This window comes from Chiloscyllium plagiosum, unplaced genomic scaffold (genome assembly GCF_037043375.1).
Source record: "Chiloscyllium plagiosum isolate Xiang-an unplaced genomic scaffold, Cpla_swu_hap1 HiC_scaffold_6, whole genome shotgun sequence".
NCBI classification, from domain to species: Eukaryota; Metazoa; Chordata; class Chondrichthyes; order Orectolobiformes; family Hemiscylliidae; genus Chiloscyllium; species Chiloscyllium plagiosum.
This window is the reverse complement of record NW_028270144.1, coordinates 89539808-89560756: the sequence shown is the minus strand read 5'-3', so window position 1 is coordinate 89560756 and position 20949 is coordinate 89539808. Positions and strand designations below refer to the sequence as shown.

General features: G+C 41.8%; 1 protein-coding gene across 4 annotated transcripts in view; it reads left to right on the top strand.

Annotated features, from left to right (window-relative positions):
• Nucleotides 1–20949, top strand: part of atp8a2 (ATPase phospholipid transporting 8A2) — a 573039-nt gene that overhangs the window by 14154 nt on the left and 537936 nt on the right. Inside the window, exon 1 of one of the 4 annotated variants that reach the window (XM_043691979.2) lies at nucleotides 17516–17669. The exons of 2 other annotated variants lie outside the window; for them this stretch is intronic. In XM_043691979.2, coding sequence (XP_043547914.2) covers nucleotides 17567–17669 — 103 coding nt within the window. In that variant the 5' untranslated portion in view covers nucleotides 17516–17566. Of the gene's footprint in view, nucleotides 1–17515; nucleotides 17670–17900; nucleotides 18628–20949 lie in introns of those variants that run through there. One more of the 4 variants, XM_043691980.2, reaches the window with a different exon arrangement.

Below are 20949 nucleotides of genomic sequence, written 5' to 3'. Positions count from 1 at the left end.
CTCTTTTGGGGTAGAAGTGACCTGTACAAGAAGGACGGATTGCACCTAAATTGGAAGGGGACTAATATACTGGCAGGGAAATTTGCTAGAACTGCTTGGGAGGATTTAAACTAGTAAGGTGGGGGGGTGGGACCCAGGGAGATAGTGAGCAAAGAGATCAATCTGAGACTGATACAGTTGAGAACAGAAGTGACCCAAACAGTCAGGGCAGGCAGGGACAAGGTAGGACTTATAAATTAAACTGAATTTATTTCAATGCAAGGGGCTTAACAGGGAAGGCAGGTGAACTCCGGGCATGGTTAGGAACATGGGACTAGAATATCATAGCAATTACAGAAACATGGCTCAGGGATGAGCAGGACTGGCAGCTTAATGTTCCAGGATACAAATGCTACAGGAAGGATAGAAAGGGAGGCAGAGAGGAGGGGGAGTGGCACTTTTGATAAGGGATAGCATTACAGCTGTGCTGAGGGAGGATATTCCCAGAACTACATCCAGGAAAGTTATTTGGGTGGAACTGAGAAATAAGAAAGGGATGATCACCTTATTGGGATTGTATTATAGACCCCCTAAGTGTCAGAGGGAAATTGAGAAACAAACTTGTAAGGAGATCTCAGCTATCTGTAAGAATAATAGGGTAGTTATGGTAGGGGATTTTAACTTTTCAAACATCGACTGGGACTGCCCTAGTGTTAAAGGTTTAGATGGAGAGGAATTTCTTAAGTGTGTACAAGACAATTTTCTGATTCAGTATGTGGATGTACCTACTAGAGAAGATGCAAAACTTGACCTACTCTTGGGAAATAAGGCAGGGCAGGTGACTGAGGTGCCAGTGGGGGAGCACTTTGGGGCCAGCGACCATAATTCTATTTGTTTTAAAATCGTGATCGAAAAGGATAGACAAGATATAAAAGTTGGAGTTCTAAATTGGAGAAAGGCCAATTTTGACGGTATTAGGCAAGAACTTTCAAAAGCTGATTGGGGGGCAGGTGTTCGCAGGTGGCTGGAAAATGGGAAGCCTTCAGAAATGAGATAACAAGAATCCAGAGAAAGTATATTCCTGTCAGGGTGAAAGGGAAGGCAGGTAGGTATAGGGAATGTTGGATGACTAAAGAAATTGAAGGTTTGGTTAAGAAAATGAAGGAAGCGTTTACAGGTATAGACAGAATAGATCGAGTGAATCCTTAGAAGAGTATAAAGGAAGTAGGAGTTTCCTTAAGAGGGAAATCAGGAGGGCAAAAAGGGGACATGAGATAGCATTGGCAAATAGAATTAAAGAGAATCTAAAGGGCTTTTACAAATATATTAAGGACAAAAGGGTAACTAGGGAGAGAATAGAGCCTCTCAAAGATCAGCAAGGTGGCCTTTTTGTGGAGCCACAGAAAATGAGGGAGATACTAAGTGAATATTTTGCATCAGTATTTACTGTGGAAAAGGATATGGAAGATATAGACTGTAGGGAAATAGATGGTGACATCTTGCAAAATGTCCAGATTACAGAGGAGGAAGTGCTGGATGTCTTGAAACGGTTAAAGGTGGATAAATCGTGATCAGGTGTACCCGAGAACTCTGTGGGAAGATAGAGAAGTGATTGCTGGGCCTCTTGCTGAGATATTTGTGTCATCGATAGTCACAGATGAGGTGCTGGACGACTGGAGGTTGGCAAACGTGGTGCCATTGTTTAAGAAGGGCGGTAAAGATAAACCAGAGAACTATAGACCAGTGAGCCTGACCTCAGTGGTGAGCAAGTTGTTGGAGAGAATCCTGAGGGACAGGATGTACATGTATTTGGAAAGGCAAGGACTGATTAGGGATAGTCAACATGGCTTTGTGCGTAGGAAATCATGTCTCACAAACTTGATTGAGTTTTTTGAAGAAGTAACAAAGAAGATTGATGAGAGCAGAGCAGTAGATGTGATCTATATGGACTTCAGTAAGGCGTTCGACAAGGTTCCCCATGGGAGACTGATTAGCAAGGTTAGATCTCATGGAATAAAGGGAGAACTAGCCATTTGGATACAGAACTGGCTCAAAGGTAGAAGACAGAGGGTGGTGGTGGAGGGTTGTTTTTCAGACTGGAAGCCTGTGACCAGTGGAGTTCCACAAGAGTCGTTGCTGGGTCCTCTACTTTTTGTCATTTACATAAATGATTTGGGTGCGAGCATAAGAGGTACAGTTAGTAAGTTTGCAGACGATACCAAAATTGGAGGAGTAGTGGACAGCGAAGAGGGTTACCTCAGATTACAACAGGATCCGGACCAGATGGGCCAATGGTCTGAGAAGTGGCAGATGGAGTTTAATTCAGATAAATGTGAAGTGCTGCATTTTGGGAAAGCAAATCTTAGCAGAATTTATACACTTAATGGTAAGGTCCTAGGGAGTGTTGCTGAATAAAGAGACCTTGGAGTGCAGGTTCATAGCTCCTTGAAAGTGGAATCGCAGGTCGATAGGATAGTTAAGAAGGTGTTTGGTATGCTTTCCTTGGTCAGAGTATTGAGTACAGGAGTTGGGAGGTCATGTTGCAGCTGTACAGGACATTGGCTAGGCTACTGTTGGAATATTGCATGCAATTCCTGTCTCCTTCCTATCGGAAAGATGTTGTGAAACTTGAAAGGGTTCAGAAAAGATTTACAAGGATGTTGCCGGGGTTTGAGGATTTGAGCTATAGGGAGAGGCTGAACAGGCTGGGGCTGTTTTCCTTGGAGCGTCGGAGTCTGAAGGGTGACCTTATAGAGGTTTACAATATTATGAGGGACCTTCGGACAGTGCCCGGTCACTCAGCGCTGACCCTTGGGCAGTGCCCATTCCCTCCGCGCTGACCCTCGGACAGTGCCCGATCCCTTGGTGCTGACCCTCGGACACTGCCCATTCCCTCCGCTCTGACCCTCAGACAGTGCCCATTCCCTTGTTGCTGACCCTCGGACAGTGCCCGATCCCTTGGGGCTGACTGTCGGACAGTGCCCATTCCCTCCGCGCTGACCCTCGGACAGTGCCCGATCCCTTGGTGCTGACCCTTGGACAGTGCCCATTCCCTCCGTGCTGGATAGGATAAATAGACAAAGCCTTTTCCATGGGATTGGGGAATCCAGAACTAGAGGGCATAGGTTTAGGGTGAGAGGGGATAGATAGAAAAGAGACCTAACGGGCAACATTTTCATGCAGAGGGTGGTACGTGTATGGAATGAGCTGCCAGAGGACCTGGTGGAGGCTGGTACAATTGCAACATTTAAGAGGCATTTGGATGGGTACATGAATAGGGTTTGGAGAGATATGGGCCAGGTGCTGGTAAGTGAGACTAGATTGGGATGGCATATCTGGTCGGCGTGGACAGGTTGGACCGAAGGGTCTGTTTCTATGCTGTACATCTCTATGACTCTATTTATCTCTTTTTATATCAAACAGATTATTTGTCACTAATCTGAACCAACTTGCAACAAAATTAAGCAAAGTTAGTTAAGGACTTTGAAAGTTCTCATCCATCAATTGTTCACTTTTTTTTAGTCATGGAACCCAGTAGTTTTTAAATCTCTGCACTAACTGGCATATTGTAAACTGAAGTGCAACATGCTAAGATTTGGGACAGAATTTTATGCTCCCACAAATCCCACCTGGAGTGTGCTGGTAGGTATTGAGGCTGGGGATGGGATCAGAAGGAAGGGGGTTAGCAGCAGTGCAAAATTAGGAGGTATGGCAGGGTCACCTCTGCCCATTATTTGCTGCTACCACTGATATTTACCAGAGGTCAGGTAGGTAATAGGAAACCTATTCGCATTTAGGACAGTTGAGGTCCTTGAGTGGGACATTGACTGTGTGGGGTCTTTCTGACTGGGCATCCTGTATGCACAGAGAACATAGTTTCACACTGACCCCATGAGAAGACCCCCACCCAAATTTTTACTTGCACCCACAAGTTCTTAACCCCTTCTCTAGCAGTGCCCAGGAATCCCCATCCTCTATCTGGCTAACTCTAGCCTGTGACCATTATGGCTATTTGTAGAGCTGATTGATAGTTGCTCTTCAAGGTGACACACCCTGCATGAGAGACCATGACTGCAGGCATTTCAATTGCCTAAGTACTGTAAAATCTGACTGTGTCTTTCGGTCTGGTGGAGGCGGAGTTTTCCCTGACTTTATGGCCGTTGGTTAGAGTCATTATCTTGATGTAAAATCTTAGTGCACGTTTCACAAATCTGTAATTCATGTCAAATTTTATGCAAGTTCAATTTTGGGCCCAATTCCTTGGTTGTGCAGTTTTATTTAAAAAAGGCCTCTCCATCAGGCCAAACCAATTTTGTGGCATTCTTCAAGGTAAGTTTAAAGGATAGATGGGGAAGAAATGGAAATAGGTTGAGGTAGGAGAAAGGTTAGTGAGGAAAACACCACATGGTAAGGGAAAGAATTGGATGAATTGGGGAACAGAACACAATAGTGAAAACTTGCCTAGGAGGTGGCAGTGGAATGTTGAGAGAAGGGAAGAGTTGCAGTGCCACCTAGTAGTGGAAGGGCTGAAAGATTTGTATCAAAGCCATTAGATGTGCATGTGTGTATGAATTTTTATCATGCATGCATATGCTTTATCATTAACTGTGCCAATAACAATGATCGAGGAGTTCATAGCAAACATTCATTAGTGTGTCTCTCTTTTTTTTGCACTATTGGCAAAGAATTTTAATATTATTAATTGATTTTTCTGAATGCTATGTTGCATACGTTGCTCCTGATTACTAGATAAAATAGACAGGTTGAGCTCCTGAATCTAGGATGCCATTGGCTGATTGTTATAGTCATGGCACTGTATGGCAGATGTTTAGTTAAGGATAGTACTTACTTTCTAAAATGGCCGCTAAAGGTTGTGTTCAGAGGTTCTTAGCTGGAAAAAAACCTAGCAGTGAGACAAATGGCATAATCTAATTCTACGGTTCTTCCAGAAAAAAATGGTTTAATTTAGATTGGAATGCATAATCCACTGAAACAATATTATTTTGTGTGAGTGTGTATTTTAGTGTGTATGCGTTATATATTATTTATGTATATAATGCATGATCATACTTGGAAATCAATTGGAATATTGTAGTGGAATACTGTCCAATATTATAAACCTTTTTTAATGGAGTTCTGATATTGAAATTTTCATTTTAATTCATAATGGGTTTAGTTACAGCTTACTGAAATTTTCCATGTAGGTTTCTACATCATTTACATGTTAACCATACTTGAGGAAACTTGGAAAATAAGAGGGTTCCTAACTTAAGGGTAACCTTGTAACACTCGTGATTGTTTGAAAGCTAAACTTTTTTTAAATGTTGCTAAAAATTACAGTTATTTTCATGCATATTAAATCCTATAGCAGTTTTTATTATTTTCACACATGCTATTTCTGTATATTAATTACACCTGAAGTACCCAGGTTTAGTCAGATTAAAAAAATATAAATGTAGGATATTAATCCTTCCTAGCAGTGTCTGTCGTGTGTTCAAACAAACTGCATCTTGAGCCTGTGCAGCACAAAAATACTCCAAATATAGATATAGATCTAGTAATGTTATTCAGTGTGAAACAAACTTCCCTTATACATAGTTTCCATCTAGTAAACTAGAGGTGTTTATGTTTGAAATCAGAGTATGGGCAGATCCTGAGGGCACTTTGAAAGGTGATAGCTGTACCTCAGAGAAAGTACATAAGAAATGGGGTTGTTTGTAGGAAAATAAAATGAAAATTTAGGATGGATAGTTAATATTAAAATGTAGACAGTTATGAGATTTATATGATTATTTGCAACTGTCTTCAAATTAGGGCAAAAATATGAGCTCATATGGCTTGAAGTATGTCTGACAACACACTTGGATATTTGATTATTAAAAATTAAAAGGTGTGCAGATTGTTTTTCTGGGAAGAAGGTGAAAGGTGTTCATGTTTGTAATCTGTGTCTCCACAATCCCAGAAAAGTTTTGCGAATATTGGATTGTAACCAGTTCCTAAAACTATCTGTTTCATTCCAAGATGCAATATAGTTGGGGTCTCAAGGATACCTAATCAGTATTTCTACCTGAATACAAGGCTCTTGTGGTTGACATTGTCATAGAAATGGACTTTGAGGAGAGGGAGTTTCATATCCCTGAAACTCCCAGACACAACTAATTGTCACAGTCTTGGGAGAAAACAAAGCAACTTGAGCTTAATTCTCTGTGGCTCACTGTACAAGAATGTGGTGCGAGCTTGCACTCAGATTGAAAGACCAATTTTGTGAATATTTAGAACAAGGCTGGATATTCCTGTCCTTACCTAGTGCATGAATCTCAAGGAAAAGCCCTTGGTATGAAGGACAACTCTGAGAGCAAAAGCTACTAGGCTAGGAAATGAAAAGAATGGAAGCAAATTCTAAAGTCCATCAATTTGGACTACTGTCAGGAAAATCCTTAAAGGATAGTGTGAAGTAAACTTGGACCGTTTTTAACAATTGTGTTAAAAGTAAAAGGAGTGCTTGGTACCATCGTTTAAAGTGTCAAATGTCTCCAAAAGTAGTATTGGTCAATAGTGCTTTTAGTTTGCTACAGTAAGTCTTAAAATGTGAAAATTGTCATGTCGTCTTTTCAGCTATTAACTGAAAGTTTGAATTTTTTAAAAAAGTTTAAAGTTTTCTGCCAAGATCATAACGAGGACCAATCTCTGGCTTTATCTGGCTTTGACACAACACATTTCAATTATTATCCCCTGTTGTGACCCCTGCACAAGTGAAGTGTAATGAAATTTTGGAGATGATGCAAAGGATAAAATTACCATTTTGATAATCCACTGTTATCTGATTAGACTCTAAGGGTTTGGTCATTTACATGTGAGAAAATGTTGTTAGGGATTGTGATTTTGGATTCCAAAAGGATCGAGGTTTTGAAGTCAATCTGGTTGAGTGGATTATTTAAAATAGATAAATATGATGGAACTAAGCGCAATATAAAATAATTTTAATAAAATAATTAGGGTGGACTCCAGGTAGTATTTATTTTCTTCAGAAGAAGCCTATAGTGCCTGTGTCAACTACGAGAGCAATCCAAAACTAATTTTAAAGCCCCATTTCTTCCTCTGCTCTGAATATTTTGCCGCGTTTCCCTTCAAAATGCTGTCAGCTTTTTTTGCTATAATGTTAATGAATATAATTTCCTATGCGTAGCATCATCTGCTTTGTTTATGATATAAATGTGCTTTCTTTATTAGGACACACAAACTGCAACACCCTTCTCTAACTGTATGTTAACAAGTGCCTTTAGCCTCTGAATAGACGATCAAATTATATGGGGTAGCAGTTTACTGCACTACTTTAGGAAAGAAATTGATACGTTCTTAATGAAAGAGGATAAGAAGTTGGCTAGATGGACAGTCTCTGGCTTTTTCTGGCATGATGGACTATAACAGTATTATGACTAGACTCTGGATGAGGTTGCCTTTGACCTCTTCATTGCTGACTGCCACTATGACATTGAGAGCCTCAATCTGTCCACCCCTCTCACCCACTCCAACCTCCCGCTCTTACAACGTGCAGCCCTCCACTCCCTCCGCTCCAACCCCAACCTCACCATCAAACCCGCAGACAAGGGGGCGCAGTAGTAGTTTGATGCACTGACCTCTAAACTGCTGAATCCAGGCGCCAACTTGCAGACACCTTTTCCTACTGTCCCCTCGACCACAACCTCACCTCCCATCACCAAACCATCATTTCCCAGACTATCCACAACCTCATCACCTCTGGGAATCTCCCATCCACAGTCTACAGCCTCATTGTCCATGAAACCCACACCGTCCGATTCTACCTCCTACCAAAGATTCACGTGCCTGACTTCCCCGGTTGATCCATTGCCTCAGCCTGCTGCTGTGCCATTGAACTCATCTCTGCATACCTTGACACCGTACTGTCCCCCTTAGTCCAGGAACTCCCTATCTACTTTTGGGAAACCACCCACACCCTTCACCTCCTCCAAGATTTTGATTTCCCCAACCCCCAATGTCTCATCTTCACCAAGGACATCCATCCTCCAGGCCTTCTGTTTCTTCCTGTCATGCCATCCCAACCAGTACCCTTCCACAGACACCTTCATCCACCTGGCTGAACTAGTCCTCACTCTTAACAACTTCTCCTTCCAATCCCCCCACTTCCTCCAAATCAAAGGGGTAGCCATGGGGACCCATATGGGACCCAGCTATGCCTGCTTCTTTATCGGTTACATGGAACAGTCCATCTTCCCCAGTTATACTGGCACCCACTCCCCACCTGTTCCTCCGCTACATTGATAACTGTATTTTCGCTGCCCCGTGCTCCCATGCGGAGGTTGAACAGTTCATCAACTTCACCAACACCTTTCTCCCTGACCTTAAATTCACGTGGACCATTGTGGACACCTCCCTCTCCTTCCTGGACCTCTTTGTCTCCATTTCTGGCGACCGACTAACCATGGACATCTACTATAAGCCACCCGACTCCCACAGCTACCAAGACTACACCTCCTCCCACCCTACCTTTTGTTAAACTGCCATCCCTTATTCCCAATTTCCCGGCCTCCGCCGCATGTTTTCGCAGGATGACTAATTCCACCTCAGATGGCCTCCTCTTTCCAAGATTGCAATTTTCCTTCCCACACGGTCGATGATGAGAACCCCCCCCCACCCATCCTCACCTTTCACCCCACCAACCTCCGCATACGTCGCTTCATCCTCCATCTCTTCCGCCACCTACAAATGGACCCCACTACCAGAGATATATTTCTCTCCCTACCCTTATCAGCGTTCCGGAGAGATAATTCTTTCCATGTCTACCTCATCAGGTCCATGTTCCCCCACCAGCCCACCCTCCACTCCTGGCACCTTCCCCTTCCACTGCAAGAAGTGCAAAACCTGCGCCCACACCACTCCCCTCGCCTCTGTCCAAGGCCCCAAAGGATCCTTCCATATTTGATAGAAATTTACTTGTACCTCCACCAATGTCATCTAATGTATCCATTGCACCCAATATGGTCTCCTCTACGTGGGGAGATAGGACCTCTCCTTGCAGATTATTTCCGAGAACATCTCAGGGACACCCGCACGAACCAACCCCACAGCCCTGTGGCTGAACACTTCAGCTCCCCCTCCCACTCTGTCAAGGACATGCAGGTCCTGGGCATCCTCTACCACCACACCCTTACAGTCCCAATGCCTGGAGGAAGAACGCCTCATATTCTGCCTTGGGACCCTGGAACCACACGGAATAAATGTGGATATCAACAGTTTCCTCATTTCCCCTCCCCCCACATTATCCCAGTCCCAAGCCTCCAACTTGGCACCGCCCTCCTGACCTGTCCATCACCTCTCCCATCTATCCGCTCCACCCCGACCTGTCACCACCTCCCCCACTTTCATCTACCTATTGCATTCTCGGCTACCTTCCCTCTATTCCCACCCCCACACCCATTTATCTCTCAGCCCCCCCGGCCCACAAGCCTCATTCCTGATGAAGGGCTTATGTCCGAAACGTCAATTCTCCTGCTCCTCGGATGCTGGCTGACCTGTTGTGCTTTTCCAGCACCACACTCTCGACTCTGGATGAGGTTCCCCCAGTTGGTTACGAATACAAAAGAGGACACCTAAAACTGTAAGCTCCTTTAATGAGGAGAGATGAACTGGCATCTCATTACTTAGCTCTCCCTCAGTTGGTTGCAACAACACATTATAGTAAAAGGGATTCCTCCCCTTGTGGAAACCTTTTTCCCAGATCCAAATGAACTTGAAAATTTCAATTTAACTAGGCATTCCTAACTTAACACAAAGTGAGTTTATTCATTATTAAATGTGAGAAGAATTAGTAATACAACACATTTATGCACAGATTACAAATAAGAGATGAATCTGAAAAAAAAATGCATCAGTGTCTGAACTATTCACAAAGAACAGATAGTTAGATGTGCAAATGCAGTGGAGATTACGAATAGATTACTAATTACAATTTTGAAATTCCTGATTTTGTTGTTGAAGTTCTTTTGTCCCAATTCCTTTTTTAAAAAATGGTTTGCAGTAGCCAGAGAATGTTTTCCTTTACCTGCAACACAGGGGTAACTTTGGGTTAGTTATACTAGCCCACTCTCTGGTAGAATTGAAACTGCTTTTTGACCTCTGCCCTTGTGTACCATTCAAAGGAGAAAAACATGAAGTATGTCTGCATTTTGGGACATAATCCAGAGGTGATGGCTTGCTATTGAGCAAGAGATCATCAGATCTTTGTTATCTTTGTAATCACAAGAGACCACAGCCCAGTCTGATTTTAAAAATAGCTTTCTTAATTATTTGACATTGGTAGAGAGGAATTTGAGTTTTTTGTTAAATTGATTGCAAGTTTAAAAAATAAATGTTTCTGGCATGTTTCAAGAAGGGAAAATTGTTCTGCTGTTTTTGAATGGGGAACAATTTATAGTGTAGGTGATCTCTCCTCTATGTTTACATACTTTTTGTTGCCTTAACATGAGAAAGCAGTATTATAAATTCTATGGTTTGCAGATGTAATTTCCTGCTGCTGGAACTAATTGTCCTAAAGATCTTGTCTTTGGTCCATTAGCTAAGGTTGAAGTTCTGAATTGGAGGAAGGCTAATTTTCACAGTATTAGGCAAGAACTTTCAAAAGCTGATTGGGGCAGATGTTTGCAGGTAAAGAGACAGCTGAGGAATGGGAAGCCTTTAGAAATGAGTTAATGAGAGTCTAGAGACAGTATATTCCTGTTCAGATGAAAGGAAAAGCTGGTAGGTGTAGGGGCTGCTGAATGACTAGAGAAATTGAGGATTTGGTTAAGAAAAAGGAAGCTCAAAGTTTGGGAGAAGATTTGTAGCTCGGGTGCTCGTTGTTGTGGTTCTGTTAGCCGAGCTGGGAATTTGTGTTGCAGATGTTTCGTCCCCTATCTAGGTGACATCCTCAGTGCTTGGAGCCTCCTGTGAAGCTAAGGAAGCATATGCCAAGTGTAGACAGGAGAGATCAAGTGAATCATTATAGCATAAAGGCAGTAAGAATATACTGAAGAGGAAAGTCAGGAGAGCAAAAAGGGGACATGAGATAGCTTTGGCAAATCGGGTTAAGGAGAATCCAAAAGGTTTTTCCAAATATATTAAGGACAAAAGGATAATTAGGGAGCGATTAGGGCACCTCAAAGATCAGCAAAGCAGCCTTTATGTGGAGCCACAGGGGATGGGGGAGATACTAAACGAGTATTTTGCATCTGTGTTTACAGTGGAGAAGGACATGGAAGATATAGAATGTCGGGAAATAGATGGTGACATCTTGAAAAATGTCCATATTACAGAGAAAGAGGTGCTGGATGTCTTGAAATGCATAAAGGTGGATAAATTCTCTGGACCTGATCAGATGTATCCTAGAACTCTGTGGGAAGCCAAGAAAATGATTGCTGGGCTCCTTGTTGAGATATTTGTATCATCGATCGTCACAGGTGAGGTACCGGAAGGTACCGGAGGTTGGTTAACTTGGTGTCATGATTTAAGAAAGGTGGTAAGGACAAGCCAGGAACTATAGACCGGTGAGCCTGATGTCAGTGGTGGGCAAGTTGTTGGAGGGAGTCCTGAAGGACAGGATGTACATATATTTGGAAAGGTGAGGACTGATTAGGGATAGTCAACACGACTTTGTGTGCAGGAAATCATGTCTCACAAATTTGATTGAGTTTTTTGAAGAAATAACAAAGAGGATTGATGAGGACAGAGCGGTGCGCATGATCTATATGAACTTCAGTCAGGCGTTCAACAAGGCTCCCCATAGGAGACTGATTAGCAAGGTTAGATCTCATGGAATAGAGGGAGAACTAACCATTTGGATACAGAACTGGCACGAAGGTAAAAGACAAAGGGTGGTGGTGGAGGATTGTTTTTCAGATTGGAGGCCTGTGACCAGTGGAGTGCCATAAAGATCGATGCTGGGTCCACCACTTTTCATCATTTATATAAATGATTTGAATGTGAACATAGGAGGTATAGTTAGTAAGTTTGCAGATGACACCAAAATTGGAGGTGTGGTGAACAGCGAAGAATGTTACTTCAGATTACAGTGGGATCTTGAACAGTTGGGTCAAAGGGCTGAGGAGTAGCAGATGGAGTTTAATTCAGATAAATGTGAGGTGCTGCATTTTGGAAAAGCAAATTTTACAGGACTTATACACTTAATGATAAGGTCCTAGGGAGTGTTGCTGAACAAAGAGACCTTGGAGTACAGGTTCATAGCTCCTTGAAAGTGGAGTCACAAGTAAATGGGATAGTGAAGAAGGCATTTGGTGTGCTTTCCTTTATTGGTCAGAGTATTGAGTATATGAGGTCATGTTGCGGCTGTATAGGACATTGGTTAGGCCATCTTTGGAATATTATGAGCTATTCTGGTCTCCTTCCTATTGGAAGGATGTTGTGAAACTCGAAAGGGTTCAGAAAAGATTGACAAGGATGTTGCCAGGGTTGTAGGATTTGAACTATAGAGAGAGGCTAGGGCTGTTTACCATGGAGCATCGGAGGCTGAGGGATGACTTATAGGTGTGTAAAATCATGAGGGGTATGGATAGGTTAAATAGACAAAGTCTTTTCCCTGGGGGTGGGGGAGTCCAGAACTAGAGGGCATAGGTTTAGGATGAGAGGGGAAAGATATAAAAGAGACCCAAGGGGCAACTTTTTCACACAGAACATGGTGCATGTATGGAGTGAGTTGCCAGAGGAAGTGGTGGAGATTAGTACAATTGCAACATTTAAAAGGCTTCTGGATGGGTATATGAATAGGAAGGGTTTGGAGGGAATGGGTCAAGTGCTGGCAAATGGGACTAAATTAGGTTGGGACATCTGGTTGGACCGTGGACGAGTTGGACCGAAGGGTCTGTTTCCGTGCTGTACGTCTCTCTGAGTCTATTCCCTGTGTTTCTAATCTCTGTGTGACTTTCTCCCTCTCTCTACTAAACAATTTGCCTTGTTACATTTCTTCTTCCTGTTTTGTTTCACATTTGTGAATTATCTAATGACCAATTAGGGATTATCATTGCTACAAATTTAAAGTTTATAGAATGCCCATTTTAGGACCATTCCCTGAAGAAGGGTCATGTTACCTGGTCTGAATTGAGCCTGACAATAGGCTGAGCATGTTTTTAAAAAAATTAAATACGTAAAATTTTCTGTAGTTTAGAATGCAAATTGCTGATGAGCGTCATGCTACATTGTTTTGCTTTTTAGTTTGTTTATTACAGTAAAAGTCTTAAACCTTGAAAGTGTGTCATGTTCATTTCTGTCAGTCGCTGGAGTGCAAGTATCTTTTTTTAAAACTTACCAATCTCTGCAGAGATTACAACATTATCCTGTGGGAATGATGAAGAAGGGAAGCACACCTGGTACTTTGGGAGCCAAGTTGACATGCTGTAAAGAAAGACTGGATTGCAATTAATCTCTGTGACACACTGGAGAATCCACTAATGAAGCAAACAGACCCATAATGCCTGTAGTACTCAGCAATGATCAGTTGCCAGTTGAAGATAATTTCTCTCATGGTAATTTGTCTTACCATGCTAAAGAGAACGTTGTGACTGATGTCATATCTTCCAATATTTATTTGCTTCTATTTCTTTTTTTTTGAACCTTAAACTAAAAGAACAAATGTGTAGACCACATTTGTAAAAATCTCTGTTTTAATAGGTATGGCATATACAATGGTACAAACTCCACGCCCCCACCCCAAGCCTTGGCCATTTTGACAGCATTACAGAAGAAGAGTTCCTCAGTCAATAAATGTCTTGAAATTGTGATGTGAACAATAGAGGCAGAATCATTGAAAATGTTTAAAGCTGAGTAAAATTGATTCTTGCTTGACAGTGGTGAATCAATGTGAGAGTGGAGTTGAGGCTGAAATCAGATCAGTCATGATCATATCAATTAGCAAAGCAAACTTGAGCAGTCAAAATGGCCATCTCTTGCTCCTAATTTTATGTTCGTATGTTTGTATTTGACAAAAAAAAGCTCAGTGTAGAAATGGGTGAGGACACCAGTTGAAGAATCACCTGGAAAGCTTACGTTTTGAGACGTGCCTTTTCTAGGCTATAAGCTCTTAGAGCCCTCTAAAAATATATTTACATCCTTTCCAATTATTTAATTAAGTCCATGCTACTTAGCAAACGAACCGTATGAAACCTAATGAGTACTCTGTATGATATCCATTGTCAAAGTGTAGTTTACAGCCTTGTTTCCCAAAGCATAGTTTAAGCACTACTTGTAAAACCAACTTATTTTAATTTGCCCTTCAAAACCCAACTTGAAAGTGCATAATTTATCCTGGTGTGTTTTGACGTTGATGCTGATAGGCCTGGTTGTCTTGCATATATTTGATCATTGTTTTTTTCTGAGATGCTGTTCTTCAATCTTATGGACATTAGTTAGATTGACAAACCTCAGGAGTTGGTAGAGAAATTGTCAGGAATGGCAAAAAAGAAAATGCCTCCTATGAATTATAGAGTCATAAAGATGTATAGCATGGAAACAGACCCTTCGGTCCAACCCGTCCATGCTGACCAGATATCCCAACCCAATCTAGTCCCACTTGTCAGCACCTGGCCCATATCCCCCCAAATTCTTTCTGTTCATATACCCATCCAAATGCCTCTTAAATGTTGCAATTGTACCAGCCTCCACCACTTCCTCTAGCAGCTCATTCCATACACATATTACCCTCTGTGTGAAAATGTTGCCTCTTAGGTCTCTTTTATATCTTTCCCCTCTCACCCTAAACCTATGCCCTCTAGTTCTGGACTCCCCGATCCCAGGGAAAAGACTTTACCTATTTATCCTATCCATGCCCCTCATCGTTTTATAAACCTCCTGTAAAATCACCCCTCAGCCTCTGACGCTCCAGGGAAAACTTTCCCAGCCTGTTCAGCCTCTCCCTATAGCTCAAATCCTTGTAAATCTTTTCTGAACCCTTTTGCGGCCTTAAAATGGCTGTTGCAGTCCTGAAAGATGGCAGATACAAAGAAAAGTATTTGCATTTTGAAAAAAATGTGTTTTTGTTTTCCACTCATTTTTAAAAGATAGAAGCCATTAAAGCTGCCTCTGTTGAACTGTTCCACTAGAAATTGACAAGTACTTGTTGAGCCTTTTGGTTTGTTTGTGGTCAAGTACTTGTATGGGATTTTCCATAAATAGCTGGAAATGTGTTGCTGGAAAAGCGCAGCAGGTCAGACAGCATCCAGGGAACAGGAGAATCGACGTTTCGGGCATAAGCCCTTCTTCAGGAATGGGGAAAGTTTGTCCAGCAGGCTAAGATAAAAGGTAGGGAGGAGGGACTTGGGGGAGGGGCGTCGGAAATGTGATAGGTGGAAAGAGGTCAAGGTGAGGGTGATAGGTCAGACTGGGGTGGGGGCGGAGAGGTCGGGAAGAAGATCTCAGGTTAGGAAGGTGGTGCTGAATTTGATGGATTTGACTGAGACAGGGTGGGGGGGAGGGGAAATGAGGAAACTGGTGAACTCGGATTTCACCAGTTTCCTCATTTCCCCTCCCCCCACCCTGTCTCAGTCAAATCCATCAAATTCAGCACCGCCTTCCTAACCTGAGATCTTCTTCCCGACCTCTCCGCCCCCACCCCAGTCTGACCTATCACCCTCACCTTGACCTCTTTCCACCTATCACATTTCCGACGCCCCTCCCCCAAGTCCCTCCTCCCTACCTTTTGTCTTAGCCTGCTGGACAAACTTTCCCCATTCCTGAAGAAGGGCTTATGCCCGAAACGTCGATTCTCCTGTTCCCTGGATGCTGTCTGACCTGCTGCGCTTTTCCAGCAACACATTTCCAGCTCTGATCTCCAGCATCTGCAGACCTCACTTTCTCCTCATTTTCCATAAATAGTTCAGCAGAATAGCATTGAATTTGCGTTCTTGACTCCCTTGATGGCATTGGCATTTGTTTTCTTGCACAAATCAGGCCTACATCTGTTTTAAGTCTGTTGTTGGAGGTTAATTAAAGTTGTAAAAGGATTGGCTACTGTCAGCCTCTCCCCATTTGACTATTTCTGATCGATTTGAGTGTTTATGATATCCTGATATTCTGACTACCCATCTTCCAACACCCCCCACCCCATTTTATTGACTGAACATTTAATTATCCAATGAATTTATAGTTGTAACAGATCCCTGGTCAATGGAAATTGACTCAATCAGAAGCCAGAGACTGTTCTGTTAGTTGCCATTTTGTTGTGGAGTTCACCACTGCTCCCTAGTATAGCCACCGTCAACACTAAGAATTTTTTTGATATTTGTCACTGTAATGAAACCATTTAGCAGGCTTCTCTAGTCATAAAAAGTCAGAATCATATTGACTTGTAAACAGTCTCTCCTTGGGAATGTCACAATTCTGGTTGCTGACATTGCATTGTTACTGTGAATCCAGAGCAAAGACCATTTGGTATGGGGTGTACATGCATTCTGGATCCATCTTTCTTTCATCCTCAGTTGTTGAGCAGATGGCTTGGCCTTCATTTTCTCTCTCATAAATCTTTCTGTTGCTTCTGGATGTTGTCTTGTTATTTGACCTTGGTATCTATCACCCTAAATGGTAGCTGCTATCTATAACATGTAACAAATTAATTAAATCAGTAAAGTTATCTGGAGTAAAGAAAAGTAATCACTGGTATCAAGAGTCTAATGATAACCATGAAACCATTGTGAATTATCAGAAAAACCCATCTGATTCACAGCTGACCTTACCTGGTCTGGTCTAAGTGTGACTCCAGACCCATAGCAATGTGATTGATACTTAACTGTTCTCTGGGCAATTAGGGATAGGCAATAAATGGTTGCTTAGACAGTGATGCCCACATCCAGTGAATACTTTTAAAAAATTAGAAACATGCAGAGAATCTGGCAAACTGGACAGATTGAAGATCATAATGAAGAGGTGACATAGGATAAGAAACTTTAAGGAGCAGGTTACAACAGAGTTCTGGAGTAGGTAGCAACAGGAAAAGTTAGTGGAAGAGAAGCTGTCCATAATAGAGCGAACAACTAGTTTGTTTACTAAAAAGGGATATAAAGGTAGTGGCTCAGTAATCACACTATATTAAACTCTTAAATACAACCAGAGAACGGTGAGGGAACTCTTTGACTCCACATTAATTCGAATTTGCTCCTGGATATTTTGGAATTAATTCCAATAGCTCCTTAACTATGTTTAGGATGTAACTCTAATTCACACATTGAATTTTAAAACCATAAACTCTCAAGAAAACGCAGAACCGAATGACAGGGATTACTGGGGTTCACACTGAATCTGTCACTCCCCAGAGTGTTCTTTGATGTTCTACAAATTACAGTGCATTGTAAACGGACAGGAAAATGACAGAGTCGAAGACTGTGTACCACTGATAACCCCTTTCTAGTTGCTTATTAATTGCTAAGTGCTTTCTTCTCTTTGCGCTCACTCTACTTGCGGTTATCCAATAATTACGCGTGGGTCCCATCAGAGACATGGCGCTGCTGCTTGGCGCCAGAGAGTGGAGAGAAGGAGCGCCGCAGAGAGGCCGCTTCTGGCGGACAGGAGCATGTCAGTGACAGTCAGCAGCTCAGCTCCGCTCACCTCACCTCCCTGCCGCCGCTGCAAGATGTCTTTCCCCAGGAAATCTAAAAAAATCCATTCGTCAGGAGGTGAGTGGGGGAAAACCGAATTGGGTGGCGCACCTTTTAATCTGACAAAGCAGTTGAGTGGGACTGACTCGCCTGTGACAGGTTTATTTTTGTTGGTGTTTGGTTTTCATCGAAGAGGTCGAACCATGACAGCAGAGCCACGCCACCGCTTTTATTGTTGTGATGCTTGTTACCGATCACTTTGCCTGGCCATGGATTCGCCCAGTCTGTGTGGGCTGGGTCCAGGCGCAGTGATCATCAGTAGCTGAACCCTGCCTGCACATTGCAAGTGATATTCCGAATGTCGTTTGACAAATGGCACTCTGATAGAAATGGTGCAGTGCGTGAGTACTGAGGATCCGACCTGTCAACCTCGACTATGATCCTCCTCTGCTACCTTCAGGCCATACACAGCCTCCCTCCCCCTCCTCCATCTGTTGTTCCCTTCTCAGTTTCAGTTCTACGTCAGCTTTTTGTTCTTCCCTGCCATCTATCAGCTTTGTTTGTTTGTCCGCTGATTTTGGATGTACGGACCTGTGAGAACATGTTATTGCGTATATATTATAAACTGGTTTTACATACTGAGCCAAATGTCATCGCACCTCCGAGCCAATGCCTAACCTTTTCAGCAAATTGGCTGATTTGTTTTTAGATGATTCCCAATTAGGAAATGCAATTTTTTTCTATTGCATTTTCAATCAAAATGTCAGTGCAGTCCCAGCTAAACCCCAGCATCGAAAAATATAATCATGAGAGGAGCGGAGGAACTTGCGCTACTTATCTTTGAAAGAAGGCAACTGACGGACTTTATCAAGGCTTATATGAAACAATAAATTATGTAAAAAGATAAATGCAGCGCATCATTCATGCTATGCCATGAGGAAAAGGAGACCAGGTTCAAACTGAAGAGCAAGTTTTGGGCAGATAGTAGAAAGTTGTTCATATTGAGAATAACTGCCATCTGGTTACAGTAATCAAGGTAAAATCCTTATTTAATATATATGTGGAGAGTTTTAGTTTTGGGCTAGACTAGGTATAATTTTCTGTATCTATCTTTATCTTGTAATGATTCAGTTTTGCATTGGCATTTTGTAATAACCACTCCTCTCTGATTACAAAGGCAATCATTTCTGATCTGGTAATTAGTATTTCCAGACTTTCAATTAGGATCATGATGTCAAAAATAACACTTTAATGAGTCCAGCAATTGAAGGGCTCCCTTGAAAATACATGTTGAAGAATTAAAGGTACCATTACTAAAGTGCTGAGATTGTGAACTCTGATGAATCACCAGAGGAAAATCCACATCCCACTAATTAAGTGACTTTAATTTTGTCTCCTTAGGCATTCTTTCTTCATTCTCTTCTTTTTGATTTGACGTTCACAGTATTAATTGTTTTGGATACGTTAGCAGAAGGGGTGGTATTGAGGAAATGAGGTTTACTGTGAGCAATGGCAAACTTGATTTGAACAGTCCAAAGAAAGAAATCAACTGTACAGAATAATAGATGATGTTTATAAACAAAATACTGGTACTAGTCAATGTTCCAGGCAACATAGGTGAAATGAGAAACGGTTGGCATTTTAGACTGGTAATCTTTTATCAGAATTGGAATATTTTAGAGATGTCACAGGTTTTTAGGAAACACACGAAGTGGAAGTTGTGTGTGTGTCTTTTTGGGGGGCAGGTGAGGGTATGAGCAGCCAGGAGCAGAAGAGTGGTTTGTGATAAAGCAGAAGTAATTGAATGATAGAGGAATAATAGCTCAAGATAGAAAAGGACGGTAATAGGACAAATCAAGAAAGATGGGTCGAGAGAAATGGTAAATCTTAAAAGGAGAATCATTGCCAGAATCTATTGTCTGAATAAAGTGGGAACGATGGTTAGGATTTGAAGGCAAAACCTAACTATTTTGAAGTGATTAGTTGCACTTCTTTAGTTTCACAATTCTATATTTCCACTGATCTCCTTTGCAGTAAGGAGGCAAAACACAGATTGGAAGACCATTTTGTTGGATACCCCAGTCGATATACAGTATGTTTTTAAGATTTGGTTGTACACTGATTTAAGTGTCTGCTACACGTCTGATCTGATCTCTCTTTTCTGCCCACATAGCTGCAATAGAGCTTAAAGAAAGCTTAGAATAAAACTTTGATTAGTCATTTCCCAACCTTCTAGACTTGACCAAGTTCAATAATTTTAAGTTATCTACTGTTATGTTCATTCCTCCTCTATTCATTCTACTCTGACCTTCCCTGTCTCTGAACTTTCGAGGGCCTATTCCTGTAGAAGTTTCCAGTTCTGACAAAAGTTTATCACTTGGAACTGTTAATTCTCATTTTCTTTCCAAATCTATTGAGCATTTTTGAATTTGCTGTTCATGTTTTGAATTTCCAGCAATTGGCATTTAAATAAACACAATATTGGAGAAACTCAGCAGATCTGGCAGCATCTGTGGAGAAAGAAGCAAAGTTAATATTTCAGTTCTGGTATGACGAAATAGATAATTGGCAATCTTTGAACTTGGCCAAGTCCAGAAGATTGGGAAATGACTAATCACTGTCTTAATTTAAGTTTCCATTTAGCTAGCCATTCAGGCAGAAAACGAAAGTGAGGTCAGATCAGAAGTGTAGCAGACACTTAAATTGTTAAACAACCAAATTTTAAAGACATGTTTTGTGCAGTCAACAAAATGGTCTTCCAGTCTATACGTCTTCAGAACCTTGTCCTATCCAATCTTTCCAAAGAGTTCAGTCCAACATCATAGTGGTAAATCATCTCTGCATCCTCTCTAGTGCAATAACATCCTTGGAGCAACAAAGATTGAGATGGGACTTGATAGGGATATATAAAATTGAGGAATACAGAGTGGATAGGAAGGCACCTTTCCATTAGTAGGGGATCATTAGCCATGCGGCATAAGTTTAAGGAAAGAGGTAGAAGATTTCAAGAGTAGAGGAGAAATTTTTTTTTTACTCATTGGTGGGAATCTTGAACTCCACCTGAAAAGCTGGTTAAGTCAGAAGCTCTTATAACGTTTATGCAGTACATATTGACTTGCATTGCACAGCCTCCAGTTCCATGGGCCAAGACCTGGAAAATGGGATTTGTGTAGTCAATCTTTGTTAAATATCATAGGCATGATGAGCCAAATGGCATTCTTCATACTGTAAACAGGTGAGAGTCTGAGTTTTTGACTGTTGTAATAGGTAATTAGCTGTGCGGTAAAATAATGCTCCATACCTTGAATTTTTGACTGGGTAATTTGATAATAGATTTTTGATTGTCTGTGAGGGAATA